Source organism: Nipponia nippon, unplaced genomic scaffold (genome assembly GCF_047370975.1).
Source record: "Nipponia nippon isolate SJK-2023a ecotype South Korea unplaced genomic scaffold, ASM4737097v1 scaffold_1, whole genome shotgun sequence".
Lineage (NCBI taxonomy): Eukaryota > Metazoa > Chordata > Aves > Pelecaniformes > Threskiornithidae > Nipponia > Nipponia nippon.
In genome coordinates, this window is record NW_028262290.1 from 16,678,310 (window position 1) to 16,701,241 (window position 22,932).

General features: G+C 39.0%; 1 protein-coding gene across 4 annotated transcripts in view; it reads left to right on the forward strand.

The window, feature by feature from the left end:
* Positions 1-5,153, forward strand: part of TRPS1 (transcriptional repressor GATA binding 1) — a 216,728-nt gene extending 211,575 nt beyond the window's left edge. For all 4 annotated transcript variants that reach the window (XM_087747287.1, XM_087747317.1, XM_087747306.1 and 1 more), the window contains one exon: positions 821-5,153. In XM_087747287.1, the coding sequence (XP_087603413.1) occupies positions 821-1,882 (1,062 nt within the window). In that variant the 3' untranslated portion in view covers positions 1,883-5,153. The remainder of the gene's footprint in view (positions 1-820) is intronic.
* The last annotated feature ends 17,779 nt before the right edge of the window (positions 5,154-22,932 follow it).

A 22,932-nucleotide genomic window follows, 5' to 3' on the forward strand; every position in this document is an offset into this window, starting at 1 on the left:
GGTTCTTGCCTCTGCCTCTTCCACGAAGTTTTTTTCTTTACAGACCCTTTTTTCCCACCTTCAGGGGACTCCTTCTCTCCCTCATGACTTAGTAGCACAACATCAGTAACATTTAGAAAGAAATACAGTAGGGATGAAGGAGGGGGAGTTGGTACCAACATCTCAGGTAGACCTTTTGGTGCATAGGAAAAGTTTTCCTGGGCTTTCTTCTCCATTATTAGTCCCTTTCCAGCCACCATCATCCCACTCACCACCACAGTGGACCTGCAGCCCTTTTGCTAGGTGACAGCAGTGGTCAGCAAGCCCTGTATTTGCTTGCATTTTCTATCCCTGTCAAAGGGGCTGGGTATCAAGGTAAGTGTTGCTAAGTTCTTGTCCTAGTGTGATCTGTGCAAACCCCTGCCCGATACCAGCTCTGGTAACATGGTGCATAGAATAATGCTAGTGCATAGGGCTGTGCATCTCCCACCTCATCCCCAGCTCTCAGCACCCACCTTCAGCATGTCTGCCCCAGAATTTTTCAGGAGTAAGGGGTAATAAATGCTTTGACAGCTTGGATACTTCATGCCTTTTTAAGTAAACAGGTATAGTATGTCTAAGGCAGTTGACTTAGTCTGATAAAACAAACCAATTCATAGTTTACTTTTAGCGTGAGGGGCCAGGAACCAGCATTTGGGTTGAAATTTGGTCATTCCCATAAAACTCTTACAATGTAGCTCTTCATGACAGAAAAGAGAAATTTGCGTGAGCGTGATCTCGCAGATTTGTTTAATGTGTCTTTCTTTTTTCCTTCTGTTCATTATGTGTGTGTTCCATGCAGACTCCCAGGCCTTTAAACATCATTAAGCAGAACAATGGCGAGCAGATCATTAGGAGACGAACAAGAAAGCGCCTTAACCCAGAGGCACTTCAGGCTGAGCAGCTAAACAAACAGCAAAGGGGTAGCAGTGAGGAACAAGTCAATGGAAGCCCCTTAGAGAGGAGGTCAGAGGATCATTTACCTGAAGGTCATCAGAGAGAAATTCAGCTTCCCAGCCTCAGTAAATATGAGGCCCCAGGTTCATTGACTAAAAGCCATTCTGCTCAGCAGCCAATATTGGTCAGCCAAACTCTGGATATTCACAAAAGGATGCAACCTTTGCACATTCAGATAAAAAGTCCTCAGGAAAGTACTGGAGACCCAGGAAACAGTTCATCGATATCAGAAGGGAAAGGAAGCTCAGAGAGAGGCAGCCCGATAGAAAAATACATGAGACCTGCGAAACACCCAAACTATTCACCACCTGGAAGCCCTATTGAAAAATACCAGTACCCGCTTTTTGGACTTCCGTTTGTACACAATGACTTTCAGAGTGAAGCTGACTGGCTGAGATTCTGGAGTAAATATAAGCTGTCTGTTCCTGGGAATCCACACTACTTGAGTCATGTGCCTGGCCTACCAAATCCTTGCCAAAACTATGTGCCTTATCCCACCTTTAATCTGCCTCCTCATTTTTCAGCTGTCGGATCAGACAATGACATTCCTCTAGATTTGGCGATAAAGCATTCCAGACCTGGGCCAACTGCAAATGGTGCCTCCAAGGAAAAGAGTAAGGCACCACCAAATGTAAAAAATGAAGGTCCCTTGAATGTAGTAAAAACAGAGAAAGTTGATAGAAGTACTCAAGATGAACTTTCTACCAAGTGTGTGCACTGTGGCATTGTCTTTCTGGATGAAGTGATGTATGCTTTGCATATGAGTTGCCATGGTGACAGTGGACCTTTCCAGTGCAGCATATGCCAGCATCTTTGCACGGACAAGTATGACTTCACAACTCACATCCAGAGGGGCCTACACAGGAACAATGCACAAGCTGAAAAGAATGGAAAACCTAAAGAGTAAACCTTAGCACTTAGCACAATTAAACAGAAATAGGTTTCCTTGATGGGAATTCAATAGCTTGTAATGTCTTGTGAAGACCTATAAAGCACTTCATATAGAGAGCATGCCTTATCCAATATTAAATCCCTTGTTCTTTTCTTTTTTTTTTTCCTTTTTCTTCTTTATTTTTTTCCTTTTTTTTTCTTTTTTTTTTTTTTTCCTTTTAAATGAGTGGGTTACCAAGAAAAAAAGAACAGTTGGATGGTGGCCAGAAGGGGGAGAAGATAATTAAATGGGACACGGCCCACCAAAGCTAGCCAGAATGCAGTGAATCATGGCGAATAACCTTGAGAAAATTTTACCGGATAATTAATACCTTTGCTGTTGTGTAAGAGACATAACTGGCAAGAGTGCAAAGATGTGTATATGTATATACTGCTGCAGGGGTATAGTGGACATATGCACATTGTATATAAGAACTAGACTTGTTAAATATACAGATGTTAAAAGGTCATTTTCTTTTCTTTAATTTGGGCTAATTTCTGCCCTACAACATGCCTTAGGATCATTTTGTCCTCGAAGCTTTGGCAGCAATTTCATCTAGATGTTTCTCAGACTCAGCTGATTTTTAGCTACCATTTTATCACTACATTCTTTCTGGCACACTTTAGCCTAGGAAAACCATTTTGTGCAAGTGAAGTCTCTAATACAGAAGCCACACTCCGGGTTTAATTTGCATAGAACAAGGTAACCTGCTGTATTTTATTTTAATATATTTTTAATATATTACATTTCTAAACCTTAAAGTCTAAGGTTACTTCTCCACAGGCTTAACATTGCTATACATACCAGTCAATCCCTTCAGTAGACTTATACCAGCTTTTGCTAAGTAGCATTAAATGTCTTCATAGTACTTTTTAATACTTAAAGCTTTGTAAAAACTATCCATGAAGGGAAAGCTCCTCAGCATAACTGCTCAGGGAAATAGGGCTAAATAACTAAATATTAAATAATTGGTTAAAGGTGCTGTTAGACGAGCCTCCATGCTTGCTACAAGGGTGTACAAGAACTGACTTTAATCATTTTCATTATAGTGTCCCAACCAGTAGTTTATTATTTTGCCACAGGGATGTAGAAGATATTACAAGCTACTGGATGCACTGTCAGATTAACTTATTTCATTAAAGAAGTTGGGAGAACAAATAGAAAAAACCTTATTTTTCTAGTAAATATTAATGTATTACATTTCAAATAATGGTGCCTGACATATTGAATAATTATTTTCTACAGTGTACGTATGCAACAAAGATATTCCATCATGCATTAGAGTCAGTTCTGGCTCTGCCTCGCTGTTTACATTTGCAAATGTAGCAAACAAGGTAATGAAGCAACTATTTCTATTGCAGTAGGTATCTTTTTTTCTGTGTGTGTGCATTAAAGTTGTAAACGATAACATGAAATGAATGAAATTTGTTGATATTAATGGTATGGAAAAACAAGAAGGAAATGAAAATATTTTTATGCCTACTTAGGAAAAAAAGGGTAGCACTATTCATTCCAAGTACTTTTGTATTCTTAAGCTCTTAACTCACATTGTTATGCTTAAAATGATAAACATATATCCTCTTTTTATTGCTTTGTCTGTGTTTCAGAAGAAACATTTCAGAAATTATTTTGATAAGTGCTGTTTGACGATGCAGCACTGATGTTTTATTGCATTCTGTAGTAGCATTGCACTCCATTTTTACAATATTACGCAGTTGCTTTTTTGTTTTGTTTGGGTTTGTTTCTTTTTCGCAGTGCAGGGTCTTAGTTCCTTATGGTTGGATGGCAGGTGTAGCTCAACTGGTTCATGAATGTTGCAGCGAATGAAGTTTAAAATGTCTTTCTGATATTATGTTGTCTTTTATTTCTCCATTCATGCATTTTATTTTTTAAAATGTTCTATAAAAATATCTCTGGACTAAGTCCTCACTTGAGATTATATGTAAAGGGTCCTATTCTGATCTCACTTACATGCCGCCTTTCTCAGATTTTCATGTAATTGAAACTAAAGCATCATAAAAAAAAAAAGTTCTTGTATTTAACTTACCTGAATCTCACCACTCTCCCTTCTAGAATTTGGTGCACTTATAAGATACTTAACCAGATAGACAGGGAGGTGGAAGATAAAAGGAGAGGTGATAGGAAATGTCTTCTAGGGGTTGGCAAAAGGAAAACCAGGGAGGAACTGGCCTAAACGTTCAGCACTTTGATAGTCTTTTGAAAAATAATGTGCCTAAAGCAGCCGGCAATGAACATCACCATGCATGAGAAGCACTTACACAGCTGATCACCAAAGGTCTTGCGGACCTTGGCAGTATTTTAGGTGGTACATTTTCACACAGATGAAATGTTATTGCACAGTTTCTCCAATTTGTTAGGCACAGACAGGCTATTGTTCAGCATTAGGCTTGCATTCCTTCCTGCTCCACCCATTGCTTCTATACTGGTGAGCAGCATATGGAAAGTCCCGCTCAATCTGTTCACGGTTGAGTTCTATAACCCTTCAATAGTGTTCTAGGTTAGCAAAGGATATTGGGCCACATTCTTCTTCTTCTATTTTTTAGATGAATCTCCTGCTTGATAACAGTGCCGGACAAAGTCTGGTTATGTTTTTACTATTGTTCTCCAATAATAAGTTCTGACTTGGTTTTTGTGGATTTATTTTTGTTGGGTATTTTTTTGTTTCTTTTTTTTCTGTGGGGACTGAAATAGATTGCCCTCGTTTTGTTACGTCAGGGTCCAGTGTATGTCCTTTTCAGCTTTTCCAAGAAACATGTTAGACTCACTAAGCAGTGATTTTTATCAGCTTCAGAGGCAGCTGCCTGCCGGTTGTCAGTAGTTACTGGTTTGACTTACTTCTCCTAAGACCTACCAGTTCCTGTGGCTTCTTCACTGATGGAAGCTGCATCTTCATGGCAAAATATTTTATGGGGGACATGCGCATTATAAGACTTGAGCACCACCCTGTACTTCATAACACCTCTTGCTAAACTCGGAAGCAGAGGCCAATAACAGGAAATACACATATATCAGGGTTTGGGGATGAGGAGAAATGAAATCTTATGAGTGCAAAGAACAAGACAGATTTTTGAATATTAATATCGCACACCTAGATGGTGCAAATAAAATTTGAAAAAAGTTCATTGTTCTTGCCATGACATATTGAGATGTTCTAAGGTTTCTGCTTTGTAAGAAATGGGATATTGCCATAGCCTGTTCTCTTTGACTGGGGGGGGGGGGGGGGGGGGGGAAGGACAGTTTTTTTTCTTAACAGATGACTCCATCCCTCTTCCAGACCCCCTCACAATGGATATGAATCAAAAGAAAAATAAATCCTGACATTGAAAAAGAATAATCTTATTTAAGAACTCTCAGGTAGAAACCAATGTTAGCACACACAAGTAATTACTGTACCCACTGCATTTCGATCAACTTACAGCACTAAAAATTAAACTTTCAAAGAATCATTCTTTGTTCTCAACTTGCCAGTGTCTTCAGGGTGCTGTACTTCTCTTACTAAGGAAGGGTAGTTTGAGATCTCAAAATGTATCTCAAATCAGACCACAAAATAAGTAGATGGTTCAAAACCAGATGATTTGTGGTGCCTGTCATTAATCAGATTGCAGAACAGGAACAATGTTTCCATTAACACTCTGTATAGCGGGAGCTGTCATGCAGCATCTTCTGCAAACTGGACTGTCTCTTAAGCTATCACTTCGTGGCTGCTGCCCTCTAGGTTAATGCAGCAGGAGACGAAGATTTTCCAGAGCACAGTTTACGTTCAGGTGCTAAACTCAGAGTGCTTTCCAAAAGTTTTGCACCTAATTGCCACTGTGCTGATGAAACTCCCCCCTTAATTTTTTGTGGACCATCCAGAAAGGGGGGGAGGAGACGGGGACGGGGACAGGACAGGGGGGTGACTGGATACTTGTATCTTGGTTTTGCCTAGAAAATGTACTGTTACACATTGTGACAGTTTTAAAGAGAGAGAACATAGAGACATTTCAAAAAGTTGAGGCGTGCTGTGGGCGAGAGATTATTTTTGCAGTTAGAGGGGCAGCAAGGCAAAAGTGACTGATACTAATGTATACACAGCTGAAATGTAGTGGTTGTGCAATGGGGAGACCTGATTTGGCAACCGTGGATTAGTCCTCAGTTCAGGGACAGACTTTGAAGTCCGTCTTCGGACTGGACAGTGTTGCTTTGTAGTCATAACTACTTGCTTTATGTGCTAAGGATGTTGCCTACCATCAGCTTTTTGCCCAGGATGTCTAAATATATTCCCGTTCTTGCTCCTGTATTGATTTTTCTTGGCTGACTTAACATGCTAAGTCCTAATACTGGTCAGGAAAAGCCAAAGAGATTAGAAGTTCACTTCTGTTCAGCCAGAAGGGTAGATATATTTCCTTCTGCTTCTGTGGAGACAGTTATGCTTGGCAAAGAATAGCGAGCAATTTGTCAGCGTATCCCAAACGTGATAGATAAGTGAGAAATCCTTTCTAAACTTCTCTATAAAGTTAAGATGGGCCATGTAGAATGATTTACATAATTTCGTCACCCCAGAATAGGATTCCTCCCTACCCTCTTCCTCACAATGTCATGTCATTCAGCCAGCTCTGGCAAGCTGGCAGTTGGTGAGATGCTACCTATATAGTAATTGCATATACCCCAATTTACCTCTTTTTAAGAGGATAAAAGACAATGATTTAATGGCTGCCAGCCAGATAAATACCAGTTTCATTTGTTTTTTGAGTACACTTTGTGAAGTAAAATTCTTAGAATAAACATTGCAACAGCAACCACAGTTTTCCATTCCTATCAGTTTGGCCTCTGAGCTCTATGTAGAAGGAGAACAGGAGAAAAGGAAACATCTCAAAATGCCATTGTAAATTTAGCTTATAGAAAATTCACCAGCAGGAAAAGGAAAAAAAAAAAGTTAAAAAAAAAGTACTTCATAAAGAATGACTTCATGTTGCTAAAAACCATCATTAAACTTGTAGCCCTGATTTGACTCTAGAATGTTGGCTCTTAATGTTTTGTCCTTACAACACATGGATGTGTTTTTTTGTTTTGTTTTGTTTTGGGTTTTTTTGTTTTGTTTTGTTTTGTTTTTTGGTTTTCATAGTGCATGTTCATTTCTACTCACAAACATGTTCTTGGTGTATTTCTTATGCAAACAATCTTCAGGCAGCAAAGATGTCTGTTACATCTAAACTTGAATAATAAAGTTTTACCACCAGTTATAAATCAGATTCATGTCATTGTTTCTGGGGAGAATGTAATGTCACAGTGTCACTACATCATAGCGGGGTTTGGGAGGAAAACAATCTGGAGTTGAGCTGTTACGAGGGCACGACAGGGCCTGACAGCATCTGTGAGTAATGGCTGGTGATTACAGCTGAAAGGCAAAGACAGCATTGCCCAAACGGTAAATGCATCAAAAGGAGAGGAGCTCCTTCAAAAGTAGATTAGCCCTGTTGCAGTCCTTGTACATTAAGGACTCTAGATGTGATCCAAAACTCATTCAGGTTAATGACAGGATTTAGGATGAAAGTCTGTTTCAGTGGGGTTTGAACTTTTTTTAATACTCCAGCAGCCTGGCATTACATTACTGGTTTTATTCTGCTGCCCCAAGGAGGAGCAAATATTGGAATAACTTTGAGAAGGTACCTAAGAAAGGCTGATACTGGAATGTGATCGGTACCCCAGGGTTAACAAGTCTACCTTTTCACACAAATTCCATGGTGGTCTTTAAATAATCCATGATACTCAGGACCATGGTTTCACATCATGCCCACAACTCTTCCAGGAAATCCTGCTGGCTCCCATTGCACAGGTTATTGACCCAATGGTGACTCAAGAACAGAGAGTACCACCTACAACGTTGCCACCACCACTTCCTCTGGCAACCTCGGAGGTTTTCTCAGAGATCCCAAATTGAAGCGATGACCAAATCAGCTCAGCTTGGCATTTCTGTTCAGATGAGCTCACAGCCCAGGGTGGTATGGCTCCCGGCCATCATTTCCATTATGCTGTAATTTCCTTTCTCCATAGGTTTTGTCTCATCTTCATGGTTGAGAGACTGTTCACTCTCATACAAAATACTGTTTTAAAGTAATACAAATGGTAAAATCTGCTTATAATGTACAAATGTTCTAGAGCTTAATTTTAAAAGCACCATGCCAGAAATAACTTCCCCCTGCAATTCATTCTTCCAGTGAATTCCGATGCAGACCCTATGCATTTTCAGTCTCTTTTTAATTTCCTGAGATTAATAAAAATAATAACTGTAGTAAAGAAAAAAATAAATAAAAAAAAAAGCTTTCAAAGGTGGGGGGACCAGTTTTGGAGACATCAACTTTATGCTTAATCTTTATCCATTCTGAAAAAAGATGCTATATGCAACAGCTAGTCGATATGCATTGTGTAAGACTATATATACACACACACACACACTCTGTATATAATGGAAGAACATATATAAAATCTCTATACATATACAGGTATATATATACACATATATACATATGCATATACATATACTTACACAGAGAGAGTTTATATATATATATGTACAGAGAAAGAGAGAGAAAGAGAAATATCATCAAATATTTTCACCTGTTTTAAGAATATCTTTTGAGGATAACAAGATTTAATCCCAATTTATGTTCTTGTTATAAAACTATCCCTGACCAGTGCAGTCTGTCTTTAATCAGAATTAAACACAGTGTTTAATACTGCACTTCTGTCTCCATATACTTATGTGAGCTCATAATTGTAGAAGCCGATGACCTCAAATTTTCCTTTGTGGTTCTATTATTTGTGTAGACTACTTACAGTGTTAATGCCTTCCTCTTATAACAACAGCTCCACATGTAAGCAGCTCGTATAAGTGCACACTGACATTGTTATCAAGTCTTAATATGTGATTATAAGGTTTAAATTTGTGCCAAAAATCTGGGGACTTCTTGTTCTAGCAGCAGTGTCCTTGATTATTTCCTTTTTAGATTTTGCTACTGCCATGTTGACAAAGGTCAGAACTCTGTTGTCCCAGGTACAGCCAGGCCCGGAATATAAAGATAATCCATCTGCTGGTAGCAGGTCCTGACCCTCATCAAAGAAGATTTATAAATGCATACAGTAAAGTTAAAAAAAAATTGTAGGAATCGGAATAGGTGTTGATGAAGAAGAAAATGGACAGAATGAATAAGCAGCGTTCTTCATTCTGTATGAAGGGGAAGCGGGGTGCTTCCAATATTATACTCTTAGTGGAAGAAACAGGATAGTTATCTTACAACCTTATTTATTATGAATCACAGAAAAGTAACTTTCACTTTGGCACTGTCTTTATAAAATAGTGTTGACAGTGGGGGGATATAAAATCAACAAAACAGCAGAATTTCAATGAAAGTGTTCAGTTTATGTGTCCATACTAGAAGTTTAATGATGATGGGCAATTACACTAGACAGTTGGGACAGCTGAAACCTGATGGAGGTAGAGTTTGTACTGACACCTGCTTCCCTTGATTTCCCTGAAGAGTCTGACTAATCCTTGTGTGCAGTACAAGAGTATCAGTGGGTCCTTTCTGTAAATGAAAGTGTCTCCTGCACATCCAAAGGAATAGAAGTGTCTTTCACACATTGCGGTTACAATGTCAGTGGAAGTGTCTGATTCACTTCCAAATGCTGCTGTGGAATTGACAGCTTAATGGTGAGATTGATACAGTGACAGTTCTGTCACCTACCTCCAAACAGCTCCATCAGCACTGATACAATGTCAGTAGAGTTGGCCAGAGAAGAAATATGACCATTTAAAAGAACAGAAAAGAAACAGATTAAAAAAAACTCAAAAACTTCAGTTACAACATTGTGTGAAGATGGTGGCTTAAATCTGCCACAGAAAGACTTTAGGGTAACACTTTGTTTTGCAAGGTCAATACAGCTGCTGTGGCCTTATTTCTGAGTGGAGTCATTTCTTTTATGATTTGTAGTGCAAAAAGCAAAGCCCCAACATAAAGTTAGCTCGCTTCTCACTGTGGCATTCGTTTAAGAAAACAAGACAAAAAAGGAGTATAAAAATGGATTAGCAAGGCTTTCTGAATTATCATTTCAAGAAAGGGAACTAGATATTTTCTTACCACTTATTTTGGTAAAGAAAAATTCTTGTAAAGCAAAATGAGAATATTTTCTTTCCCATTTAATCAAAGTAGAGTATTTTCCTCCCTTATAGAATCTGATAAAACAGGAAATAGATTTCAGAGTATGAAAGTATGAGATGTGGAAGTCTTTCAGAAATGTAAGGTGATTTTTCAAAGTTAATGTTCCCTAAGGGTGGCATTCACATTGCATACTTTGGATACCCAACTGTAAATAGTCATTACGATCCTCATCTTCCTACAGAGTCAGTCGAACGTCCAGAGCAGTTCATTAGATGTTCATAGCCACCCACTGGAGGGGTCCAGACTGGATGCTCTCCAGAGATCCCTTTCAGCCTAGATAAGTCTGTGATTATAAACATTCACAAATTTAGTCAATTTATGTTTCTCCCATATGAGCATGGTATATACAGCAGGGAGCAATTGGAGACAAAGGCCAACAAAAATTGAAGCACATCTGTAGATGCAAATAGTGGAGCACATCAAGAGCTCTCTAATACACAGGCCTTTGAGGCCAGAGCTGGATGCAAGCACAAAATACCACCTGTTAAACATATGGCTCTTAACCGGAGCACAAAGGCTCTTCCATCTATTTATGTTTCCATAATAACTCACTGCAATAAATCCCTGGTAATTATACATTAACCTCTACAATTAAGCATAACATGCTAGACTGCTGATGCACTGACATCACTATCATACTCATCAACACAACTCTTTGGCTAACTTCTATATTATCTATAAATCAAACTGGGAATATTCACAGGCATTGGATAATGACTATTTGCAAGGTTTAGTGGCTAGAGTAGTCCCTGGCACACTTTGGCTGGGGCCAGCTACACGCACCCGACCGGGCCCTGGGCACAGCTGGGGAGTTAGCGCAGAGGAGACCATTCCCAGTTCTTGGGGGAAGAGGTATGAATGTCTGTGTTACTTGTACCCATTCCCTTGGGGATAGTTTTCCAGCAGGAAGCACCAAGAGCCATGGGATACATCCTGAGCCACCTACCCTGCTGCTACAGTGTGTGGGCACATTTTGGGGGGCAGCAAGGTTGCAAGCAAAACTATGTGCCAGAGAATGGCCTTGACCATTTTTGATTTACTAACATCGTCATTGTCTCTGTTTAATCATTCCCCTTGTCTGATGAGGGTGGCTGGAGCAGCTTTACCTGATTTTCGATACCTGTGATCTGCTGTATTTGACTAGGTAAGCTTTAAAGACAGAAGCACTTTTAGATTCATCTTATATGTAGACATCGACTTTAGGAAGGGGGAAATGTTTCCTGGTACTGGGTGGGGGCGGTATTATTATTATTTAGCTCAGTTATAGACAGAGCTATACAATATTTACATAATAGATGTCTGCAGTTGATCAAATAGATCATATTCCTATTTTCTCGTCTTACATTATAAATTTTGTGGGCAGATATTCAGCTTCTAGTAATACAAATAAAGAGACAACAATAATGAACATTCACATGCTTCCAGTTTCATAGAACTGAACATGACCATCCATTCCAAGCTCTTATAATTAACAACACAAAACAACCCAATTTTTCTTGCCCAGAAAAGGGCAAAGTTTTTTTTTTTAAATACAAAATGCTTCAGTGCTGCTGTGAGAACTTGTTTTCTGAAAAAGGACTTGTTTCAACACATTTTTAGTGAGCTTTACTTAGAACTTAATAAGTTTTATTTCAATTCCCATTCTAGGAAGGTTTTGGTTTGGCAGTAGAAAATCCCAATCTGTGTCTATGTTCCACATTTAAATGAGTATTCTTCTAGCTCTTTCATGGAAGCTACTCTACAAACAAATCCTGAACTACCTTAATTATTTAGTAAAAAAAAAAACAAAACCAACTAGTTTCAGCTTTTAAACAAATCATATAATTCTTGTCTTTGAAGATGCACTCAATCATTTTCTGACATCACCTAAACAACTAAAGCCATAGATTGCTGTAATGTTTTTCATCACGACATTGTACAATATCCTCTTCCCTGTATGCTAGACAAACTATTCTACTAAAAAGCTTTTAATGGAAAGTACACAACTGTTTTATATAACTTGTCTCGGATTAAGCAGAACAAAAAGTAATAGAGAAGACTAACTTACTTACACAGGCCACCAAGTTTTCACTTAAGCCAGCTTTCTCCATTTCCTGAAGAGAGACTGTACTGCTAGTGAGGACATGGAATAACAGGAGAACTGCCTGAATTACTGGCATATATAGAAAGGCAGGCTTTACCCTGTGTACAGCCCAAGATGATAAAGACATTTGGCAGCAGAACAATGCCAGAAAGCCTAAATATACAAAAAAGATAGGAATTTCAGACTGGAACACGAGGACTGGAAAAAATATTAATAGAGCAAGAATGAAATGTGTGATTATATTAAAAAAAAAAACTCAACAAAATATAACAGTGCTCAAATATGTACTTAATAAAGGTTAATCGTAATGAGCACATAAGACTATTTAATGCACAAGGGTAGCAAAGTTCCAGGGACTTTGGGAAGTGTTGGATCTGATGGCTATTATACAAGATATTGCCTGATTGCTGGGGACAGGCCTTGGAAAAGACAGGGCCTTTTCTCATTCTCTATCAACTGTCTGAGGCCACAATTTCAGGAACATTTCAAGCTGGAGATGCTGCCAAAAGAAGCAGTCCCACTCCTATCTACCCTGTGCTGCTCTCTTCCTTCTACTGGCACAAGTATTTGTGTTTCCATGAGCTGTACCAGATCAGGGAACAAATTGTCTCCCACTTGCCCCCAAAAAGGTAACTTTTAACCCCAATTAATTCCCCAATCCAGTTCCCAGCACAGTGACAAAAACACCTGTATCAGCGGTAAGTATGTGGTGGTAAAATGAGCAGTCGGTGATGTGGAAAAAGGCAGTATGGGGTTTTTCTTGGCAGCTAATGTCAGTCTAAAGTGTTTAGAAACCTATAGTCTGGGGGGCTGTATTGGTCCTGGTTTAGAGCAAATTCTCAGCTGTGCATCAACACTGAATTTTCTTGCTCAAGGTCTATATGCAGGGAGGGGATGAGGGGCAAAACTTCAGCTGCAACACCCTGCAGACCCTCCTTTCCCTGTGCTGGCAGCTGCCAGACAGATGCCCCCTTGTCCCTCGGCAGCCATGGCTTAACTGGCCTTTAGTGGCACAACTACACTCAGTCTGCTTTTCCTTATGCAGGAAGAATGGTTGAGTCCTGCCATTTTTTTATGCCCAACTATTGCTTTGTACAAGTGCCTACTTTGCCTATGCCAGTAGAAAAGCCAGACAAACTGATTTTATGCATTTCTAATATGGGCAATAGAAAGTTTACCTGCTTCTTGCTCTTCACCCTAAATCCCATTTCTGTATTGCTATAGTGCCCTTGTACTCCATAAAACTGAGCACTGCAGACTCCTCACCAAAACAAGCCACTACAGGTGAGATGACAAGGAGGTAAAGGGAACCAGATGGGGAAAGTTTCAAGGATTCCTCTCTTCTTTCCTGTGGTTATTAGATAGACGTTTTTTACTTTGTAGGTTTTTCCCTTGCTCCTTCTTTCTCCTTCCCAGTCTCTTCTTTGATTCCACTCTACCCCTTACAGCTTATCATTGATTGCTGCATTATTTGCTTGTACATAGCCTAAAAATGCTAATTTTTCTTTGACAGTGAAACACTCCCAAATATCCTCCCTGGCTTTTCCTATGGAGCCACTGAAACATTTGATTTGGATCAAAGTTGCAGGCTCTTTTCATTTCAGGGTATTTCTCTTCTCCTTGCTATTTCTATAATAATTAACACTAATTTACTAAGACAAAGTCTTATGTTTGCTCATTAGACACCTAACTTGAGACTGGGACTCCTTGACTGTTGATGCACCAGGTGACACCAGGAGATTGCGCAGATGGAAGAGCTGCAGAGGGAGGGCAAGCGCTTTTGTTTTGTGCAGCAGAATCAAAACTCAGCATCAGTCTGCATTTTGGCCTTTTAAATAAGAACACAAACAGTTTGATAATGGCAAAGTGCCCAGCTTTATCAACCTTCCCAAAGTGATTTGCCTCTGAGGATACCAACTCCAAACGCCCTAAACTATTTATTGCCACAGGGTAGAGGATTAATCTAGGACAAGCAAAGCAGTTACTGCCCCCAGCTGCATATTTTCCCCCCTCCCCCTGCAGAGGTAACCTTTGCTACAGCTGAAATAGCTGGTTTGGACATATTTTGACATCTTATCTGCCCCAGTTTATGACTTAACACAACTCTGTAGAGCTGTACAGGACTGTGAAATGGGAAGGTTTGGGTGCAGGAGGCCACTATCAGCTCTCCCTGCTGAGGTGGACCTTTGAGAGTGGAACAGAGAGAGGACTGCGGGTGGCTGGGTGGGTCTGGGGTGTGCGCGGGGCACAACAGTGCAGCATTCACTCGGACAGATCTGAGGATGATGAATCTCCTTCATCCTTCTGCCAGGCACCTTCTGTTGCCAGTATTATCCACTCTCATCCCATAGACTCATCCACATCACATCTCTGTGCCTTGAGGAACTCCACCAACACCAATCTCTGGTTTGTGAACTGTTTTTGTTGACTACAGAGGACAGAAGGAAACTGGGGAACAGAGAGGAAGTAGGATAAACTAAGAACTGCAGATCCTGAATACCAAAAAACCCACCACTCTGCAGTAAATTTTAAAATTATAAGACTCCCTGAGGTCCCACTGAAAGCAGAGAAACAGAAAGGAGAGAAGGAGCTACAGCCAAATATTATAGATCTGTAGCACTACACCATATACACTTTAAGCACATAGTCTTTATAAATGAATATACTTTGAGACTCTACTTTAAAATAAATGACTTCTTTAAAGTATCTGAAGTTGTGTGACTGAAATATTTTAAGTAACTTCCATAATTAATATAATGAGGATTTGGGGACTGGATAAAGAGGACAAAGCAGAGATACAGCAAACATACAACATGCATCTGTGTTGTTGTGTCTGTGGGTTCATAGCAATGAATCTCAAGGAGTAAGCAAGAAAGATTTGTCTGTCCCCCTTTTATAGTGAGAGAAATCACAAAGCCAACATACTGATTTCTGCTTCTCAATTTGGACTACAATAATTTTGTGTTTTATTTATAAAGCAAAAATTTCTGAAGGGATTACAGAGCTTTTTCACCAAGAGGTCTTCAGGACCCCTTGAAATGTGGCTTTCCATAAAACATTCTGGGTGAGATATCTATCATTGTTTTTAGCAGAAATGAAAACTATCTTAGTCAATTAGAAAAGTACATGACATTTAGGCTTGAAAAATATCAATACTTTAGCCAACATCCGGCAAACCTGTAATTCTTTCTTCTATGTTTACAAAAAGTGAAGGAAGCTAACATGGTCTCATATTTATAGCATTATTGCCTCACCATATTGAGTTAAATGAACCAGTTAAATGAACCTACCTGCAGAACTTGAGGATGTGGGGACTATTGCCTAGATGCATAGAAGAGCATATGGAAATCTGAGAACATGTACACTATTTCCTGAGGTAAAGAACATCCCTCTTTCCCATTGCACTACTGATATAACAGAAATGAAATATTTAACGCCTTGATTTTTTTAATCTCTCCCAAATTTCCTACTTCCATTGGCAGCATACCTGTTAGAGTCACAATCTACACTTATTTTATTAACCCGAAGAACTGATGTCATTTAGTGGATCAAGATAATTTCCTGTAGATTATGGGTTTCCTTAGAGATTTCTTGGTTTAAGTAGTGATTATTCCCAATGCTCTTTAATTCATAAAGCCTGGCCAGACCACAGCACAAGGGAAGCAGGTCTACCAATAATGGCCAAAGAGAAGTTTTCTGGGCCATGAGCCTTTGCCAAAAAGCACACAGAAATTAACACTCCTCCCTTTCTTTGTTTTACCTTGTAGTTCCCTCTGGAATTTGCAATTTTCTGACTGGTTTCTCCTTTATATGTGTACCTTCCCTCTTGTTAGTTTGTAGATGGAACTAGTAATTTCCTAGCTCTACTCATGTACTCCTACCTTCAAAAAGACAGGATCTGAACATTCATTGTGAGAATACTGCTTAAACCTATTATTATATTAGTATATAGTTATAAAAGCATCTTATTTGCTTGTAATGTAAATTAAATGGATACTGTAACATGAAGATATAACAATATGTGAAATTACTTAGATCAGCAGAAAGAGTTTGCTTTTCATATGATGTTCCATTACTCTAGATTTCATCCAGGCAAGCTTTTTGAGCTAAACACTGAATTCAGAGGTAAGGGGTATATAAGTACCTACGTGTACATGCATTTTTTCATGTACATGAATTCATTCAGGCATATTCACTTTAACATCTGCTAGAGGAACATTATCATTCTCGAAATCTGAGTAAGTGTTCCCAACTTCTTTATCCTGTGTCTTGTTTCTGTACTCTTCCACTGAAAAAGAAATTTTCCTTTTTATTATTTCTCTCCCCTCCCTGCAGGATATTAACAATATTCTCCAAGTTTGGTGTCTCTAATATTTGAAGATTGCCTAAGACTGAATAGAGTGATCTTCCAACCTAAATAACCTTGCTTTAGTTAAATTTTTTTTCCATCATAGCTTTGCTAGCTAACAGAATTAGATGTTAATAAAAACACTCAAAATTACCTATGCAAGCATTAATAATATATCACTTGTGACTAAGTTCTACAGTTCTCCAAAACTTTAAAGCACATTTTAGTTTAACCTGAAATTATGTAAAACAGTAACATGATTAAATTTATATGCAACTGTCTGGCTTTTTTGGTCAATGTTTTAAATTATTCAACTTGGCCTTCTTTATTGCCTGCATTTCAGTACTGCCCTTTTGGGCAGATCAGCCTGAGCAGTGAGCTCTGGTTTCATCTTCCAGTTCCATCAGCTGACTTTGATCTAACCATGTCATACAGAGTATTTTCCAGATGGCAAATATGATTATCTGAGTCCAATGAATATTCAAGAAAGAAATACATATGATATATGCCCTAATTCATCTTGAATGTCTGTCTCATATACAAAAGAGTGAAGCAGGAGGATCTGCAAATTTGAGTAAACGCAGATCTTCATTTGTTAAGTCATGAAATAGTCTCACCTTTTTTGTTGCATCTTATTTTTGCCAAGAGAATGGTGTAAAGAAAAATGTTTCTGTAAACACAGGCTGTGCCAGGCTTCTCACTGTACACATTCTCAAGTCCTTGTATGCTGGTTCAGGAAATTATTTTAATCTAATGTTTCCAGGGAAAAAGACATATGTCCTAACAATATAAAATTATATATTACTTAATGAGACTAAAACAGGAATAATGCTAGAATGGGAATGTATCTAGTCGATTAAAAAGATCGCTTTTCTAGATTAATAGAAGTTACATTTCCCAAAGATTCACAAGTCAAGGAGTCAAACTTCCCTAAAAGGTACAAATTTAGTCTCAGAAACACCTTTTCTATTTAGTTTCATCAGAAAACATTTGGGTTTGGTTTTAATGAATGTAAATTCAAACCTGAGACTAGGAGTAGAGATTTCTTAACCTTGTCCGTAATATCCCAATCTACTGTAGATAGATTTTGGTTATCCAGATATTTTATTGGTGATAATTGTTACTCTTAAATTTCATATAATTATCTTAAATTTAGTGTGGTCTATGGCACTGTCCATGCAATGAATTGAACTGAATTTTATGAAATTTCCAGTGGAATTAGCCATGTTAAGCACATCAATATATTTTTAAAGGCTCAGAGCTTAAAGTCCATCAAGTGAGGCAAGTTGATACATCAATGGATTATCACCACTCAGACAATGTTTATTTAGATTATTTTTTTGGCTTATTGTCTTGCTAAAAAGAACCACAAATGAGAAAATCTTCACCTATATGAAAGACTGGGTCAAACAGGCTTCATAAGATGGATCTGCTTTTGTAGGACTTACCTCATCTTCTCCTGGGTAGGAAGGGATCTTAAGGTCCCAAATACTTAATCCACTTCAGAAACAATGTTCTACCATGACTGTTACAAGTGTAAACTGTAGTTAGAGTGTCTTTTTAATCTCTTGAACATCTTTCCATATAGCCTCAACTGATAAAAAAAATCCTTCACTTTTTGAACTTAAAAAGACAACTGAGTTTTTGCTTTGTGTGGCCCTATGATTTCTGTGATTTGATTTCAGTCATGTGTAAGAGCTAAAAGATGTGTCTAAATGGATATGTAATCGATTAAGGTGTTTTGGGATGAAAGACGCAATAGAAATGTCAAATCTTGCTACTGTTCACTTCATTAGTGGATGAAACTAGTGAAGACTGTCTGCAGTCACCTTCTCATTTAAGACATTTGTTTTCTTAGTTATTTTGGAAAAAGATAAATTACATCACCATGGCTTAACTGGAAGCTGTCTAACTCTTTGGTTTGAGTTGAAAATCTCAATCTTATGTTGTTCTGGGGACATTAAGTCTGTTGTCAGTACATGTGAAATTCCTGTGTGCGTTAAAAAAAAAAAAAAAAGAAGAAAAAAATGTAGCTAGCATTCACATAGTTCATTATATTTCCCTAGAACACTAACTATAAATGGCTAATAGTTTACTGACTGCATCACTCTAATTATGGTTAATTTTCCCTCTCTTTTCAAGATAGCTGTCATTGTTTTGTTTCTCAGAAATCTATTTTGTCTATCAGCAATTTCAATATTTCTTAGAATTTTTGTGGCAACTAATTCCAGCTAACATCTCAGCATGCTTCATTACAAAATTGGCTATTTATTATTGCAGTTATTCTTTGTCTAATATTTGTTTAGTACCTACAACGTATTCAGTTCTGACAAATAGAAGAATATAAAGATAGTCAATTTTCTGAAGTACCTCAACTCTAAAAGCCAGGCACATGGAAGAGAGATGCACTGGGAACTCCAGAAGTAAAGATGGCTTCTGGACAAGAGGATTACTTGAGAAGGTAAGTGCGAGTGGCAGAAATGGGATCTAGGATTCAGTTTTTTAAATTGCAATCAATCCTTTTTGTGAGCATTGTCAAAGAAACAGGGAAAAATCTTGTCCCTGTTGAAGTCAAAGGCAAAACTTCAGTTGATTTCAGTATAGCTCTTTCCGCTGTAGAATTTAAGGGACTCAGAGGGAGAAAGAATAATATTGGAGTGACTGGAATGTGGTAGACTTCCCAGAAAATGGATCAGGGATAAGTTCATCTTCTGAAATATAAGATGCTGTTGACTAAGTCTGGATACAGAATACTAGTCTAGGCAGGCCCTTTGATCTGCACATGTATATAAAATACTTTCTGCCTCCACAGCAACTTCTAATCACATTTTCCAAGTCTTGTAATCTAGCCAAAACAATAACAGTAAATCATTGATATTCAGATATTAGGCTTGTATCACAATAGACAGGCAATTCTCCTGAAAGATCTAACTCATTATATAGGCTGACAAGGATTTGATCAGTGCTTTTATTATGCCTAATGTAGTTTCTGCATTTGAAAGAAATGGTTGTAGGAATCTTTGAAAGATTTGAAACCACTGAATAAAAGCTCAAAGACATTTTTTTCCCTCCCCTGCTTTCAATACTCTCTTAATCAATGATTTCCATTTGTCACTGCTAATGACATTATCCCTGACACCTTCTCCTGTGATTTTTTTTCCCCTGCTTAAAAGCTTTCACTTCTATTTCTATTATTTAGCCTTCGTTTTCCTTGTTCTGCTGACAATTGACTTTCTTTCAGAGTCTTTTCCCTGGGTTTTGCTGGCTGTATAACTGTTTCAAAGCACTAAGTGTCAGCTCAGTAGTTCTGTAGTTCTGAGGTGGATCAGGGAGGGATCTGTCACGTTTTAGCACAACTGTCACTTTACTGATGGTTACAGTCCAGTCTTTGGCATTAGAGTAAATGCAACCAATATCAGCATTTTTTCAATGCTCAGAAAGACCCTGGCTTTCAAACAAGACCTTGGATTGTCTGCTGACCTTTCCATGTGCTCTGTCATGGCTTTCAAATAATTATCATCCCTTAAATTATTTTTTTTTTCTTCTCTGTTTCTATCGTATTAAATGAAAAATAGGTTGAAAGGATGTAATTTTTTTCTCCTTTGAATTTACCTTTACACTATTTGGGGCTCGTGTTTTAGAAATAAAATACACATTCCTACCTCTACTACAATGACATTAAAAAAAAAGAAAAAAAATACTTATTATTTTCTAAACCAAACCATCCCAACATAGCCTCATACTTCTTCCATGGTGAAGCTTTTCTCTCAACCAAAAGGTGTTTCTTTTAATTCTTGTCACTGGTCAATTTATAGGTGATGCAGCTCAATACCAGTATTTATAGCCAAATTAAATAATATCTTATGCCATACGATGATTTCATTTGAAACCAATTTTGTTGGTATGGAGAAGAACAAAGGTTATCAGACTGATCAAATCAGAACAGCTTTCTCCTTAGGGCCAGGAAGATTTATCAATGACTATCAGAATTCTAAGACTTCTCCTTCTCTTCTTCCATCCCCATCTACTTAACCTCTATCTGCAGACCATAAGGTTCAGGTCGAAGACAGCTGTTTTACCAAGGGCTACTGTGCTCTTAATGTACACTGGGGTCTATTGCCCTCTACTGGGTTGAATTTCACACCTGTTTTACTTCCCATTTACTTAAGTCCCTGGAGAGGTTTCTGTAAAACTTGATCAGTGAATTGCTGCACCTGTCCTGGAAGTGGCTTACCTCCTTGATAAGAGTAGAGGAGACCTCCTGTAACTGCTTGGCATTTGGTACAAGATGAATTAATTTCTCCAACCTTAAGTTGCAGATTATCTTGGCAACACCGGGGATCAAAGGCTTCAATGTGTGAGTGCGGTTGTGTTGAGATTGTGGTTCAGTGGGATTATTTCTACAGATGCATTCCTGAGAAATGGTGTCTATTTGGTCATATATGCAACTGCTAGAAAATCTCTCATTGCTTTCTCAGATTAATTTCCAGTCAGATGATAACTGGTGTAGATTAGAAGTCTTTGAAGTGGTTTTAAAGCAAACCTGTAATTGATCTTCAGCTGCAAAATGTGCACGTGATGTTCTACTTAGGTTGCAGTTACAATCCTATTATATGAGGAGCTCAGGACACTTTGCAAAGTCCATGCTAGATATCAAGTATATGAATTTCTCAATTCATCAGAAAGAATTGTGTAAGGCTTGTATTTCTTCCCTACCGATATCATGGGTAATATTTAGAAGATTAAGTATTGCACCAGTTGCAAAACTGTTCTGTATTCAGTTGCATCTCTTCAAGATAATTCCAGGATAAACTCAAGAGGAGGGAGTGTCTAGCAGCTCCAACTGACTGCATTATGGGCTTAATGAAATATGAAGAAGGAGAGGGAGAGACTGGAAATCATTCATATAGTCCATGTCCTCAAAATCTACATGAGTTTTGGGCTCAAACCACACCTTTTTGTGAGATAGACCTAGCCAAACTTGACTGGAGAATTCAGAGGAGTGGCCAGGAAAGCAACCTTTCGGAGTTTTCTCTCTGGGGCCTCTAGTTCATGGATCTTCCTGCACAGCAAAGATTATATTGACCTTCCGTAGAAAAAACATGGTTATTCTCAATGCTTTTGTGGCGGGTTGACCTTGGCTGGTTGCCAGACACCCACCCAACCATTCTCTACCTCCCCTGTGATGGGAGAAAATAAGATCACAAAGATCGTGGGTTGAGATAAAGACAGGGAGATCACTTACCATTTACCATCATGGGCAAAACAGACTCAACTCAGGGAAAATTAATTTATTGTCAATTAAAATAGATCAGGATGGGGGGGGGGAAACAAATTAAAACAACACCTTCCCCCTACCTCCCACCCCACTTCTTCCCAGGCTCAACTTCACTCCTTCATTCACGACTCCTCTACCATCTCCCTCCCACTCTGAGCCGTGGAGGGGTGATGGGAAATGGGGGGGGGTGTTCATTCAGTCCATAACAGTCCTTCTCTGCTGCTCCTTCCTCCTCATACTTTTCCCCTGCTCCAATGTGGGGTCTCCATGGGTTGCAGTTCCTTCAGGGAATACCCTCCTGCTCCAGTGTGGGGTTCTCCTTGGGCTGCAGTGTGGATATCTGCTCTGGTGTGGTCCTCCATGGGCTGCAGGGGGACAGCCTGCCTCACCATGGTCTTCACCAGGGGCTGCAGGGGAATCTCTGCCCCAGTGCCTGGAGCACCTCCTCCCCCTCCTTCTTCTCTGACCTCGGTGTCTGCAGGGTTGTTTCTCACACTTTTTTCCTTACTCCTCACACTGCCATGAAGCTTTTTTGCCCTTTCTGAAATCCATTTTCCCAGTGGCACCACCATCTTGGCTGACGGGCTCAGCTGTGTTCTGCAGTGGGTCCATTGGAGCTGGTTGGAACCAGCTGCATCTGACTGTGTCCAGTACAAGGCAGCCCCTGGCCTCTTCCACCTGGCAGTCCCCCACCACCAACACCTTGCCATGGACACCCAATACAGCTGTACAAACATCAATTAACTAAGTCTTTCTCAGGAAAGCAGGCAAACTGAGCTATCAAAGCCCGTTACAGCAGGGATTAAAACTCAACCTATTCTTTGTCTTGTGTGCAGGCCCAGGCCAGGTTTCATCCTCCCATCAGTTCCAAGTACCACCTTGAAAAGCTGCCCTGGGTGAAAGGTAGACTGGGTGTTCGCAGCCTTGGCTGAAGAAAGTTTGCAGCAGGTAGCCATCTGAAACAAAACACATAGCCTGCTTTTTTACACTGAAACATTTTAGAAAATGGCAGGCAACACTAATGGCATTACTCTAGTGATTTCCTCAGGAGTTACTTTAGATAATGATGCATCACACTGATCCACGTTTTCATTTAAT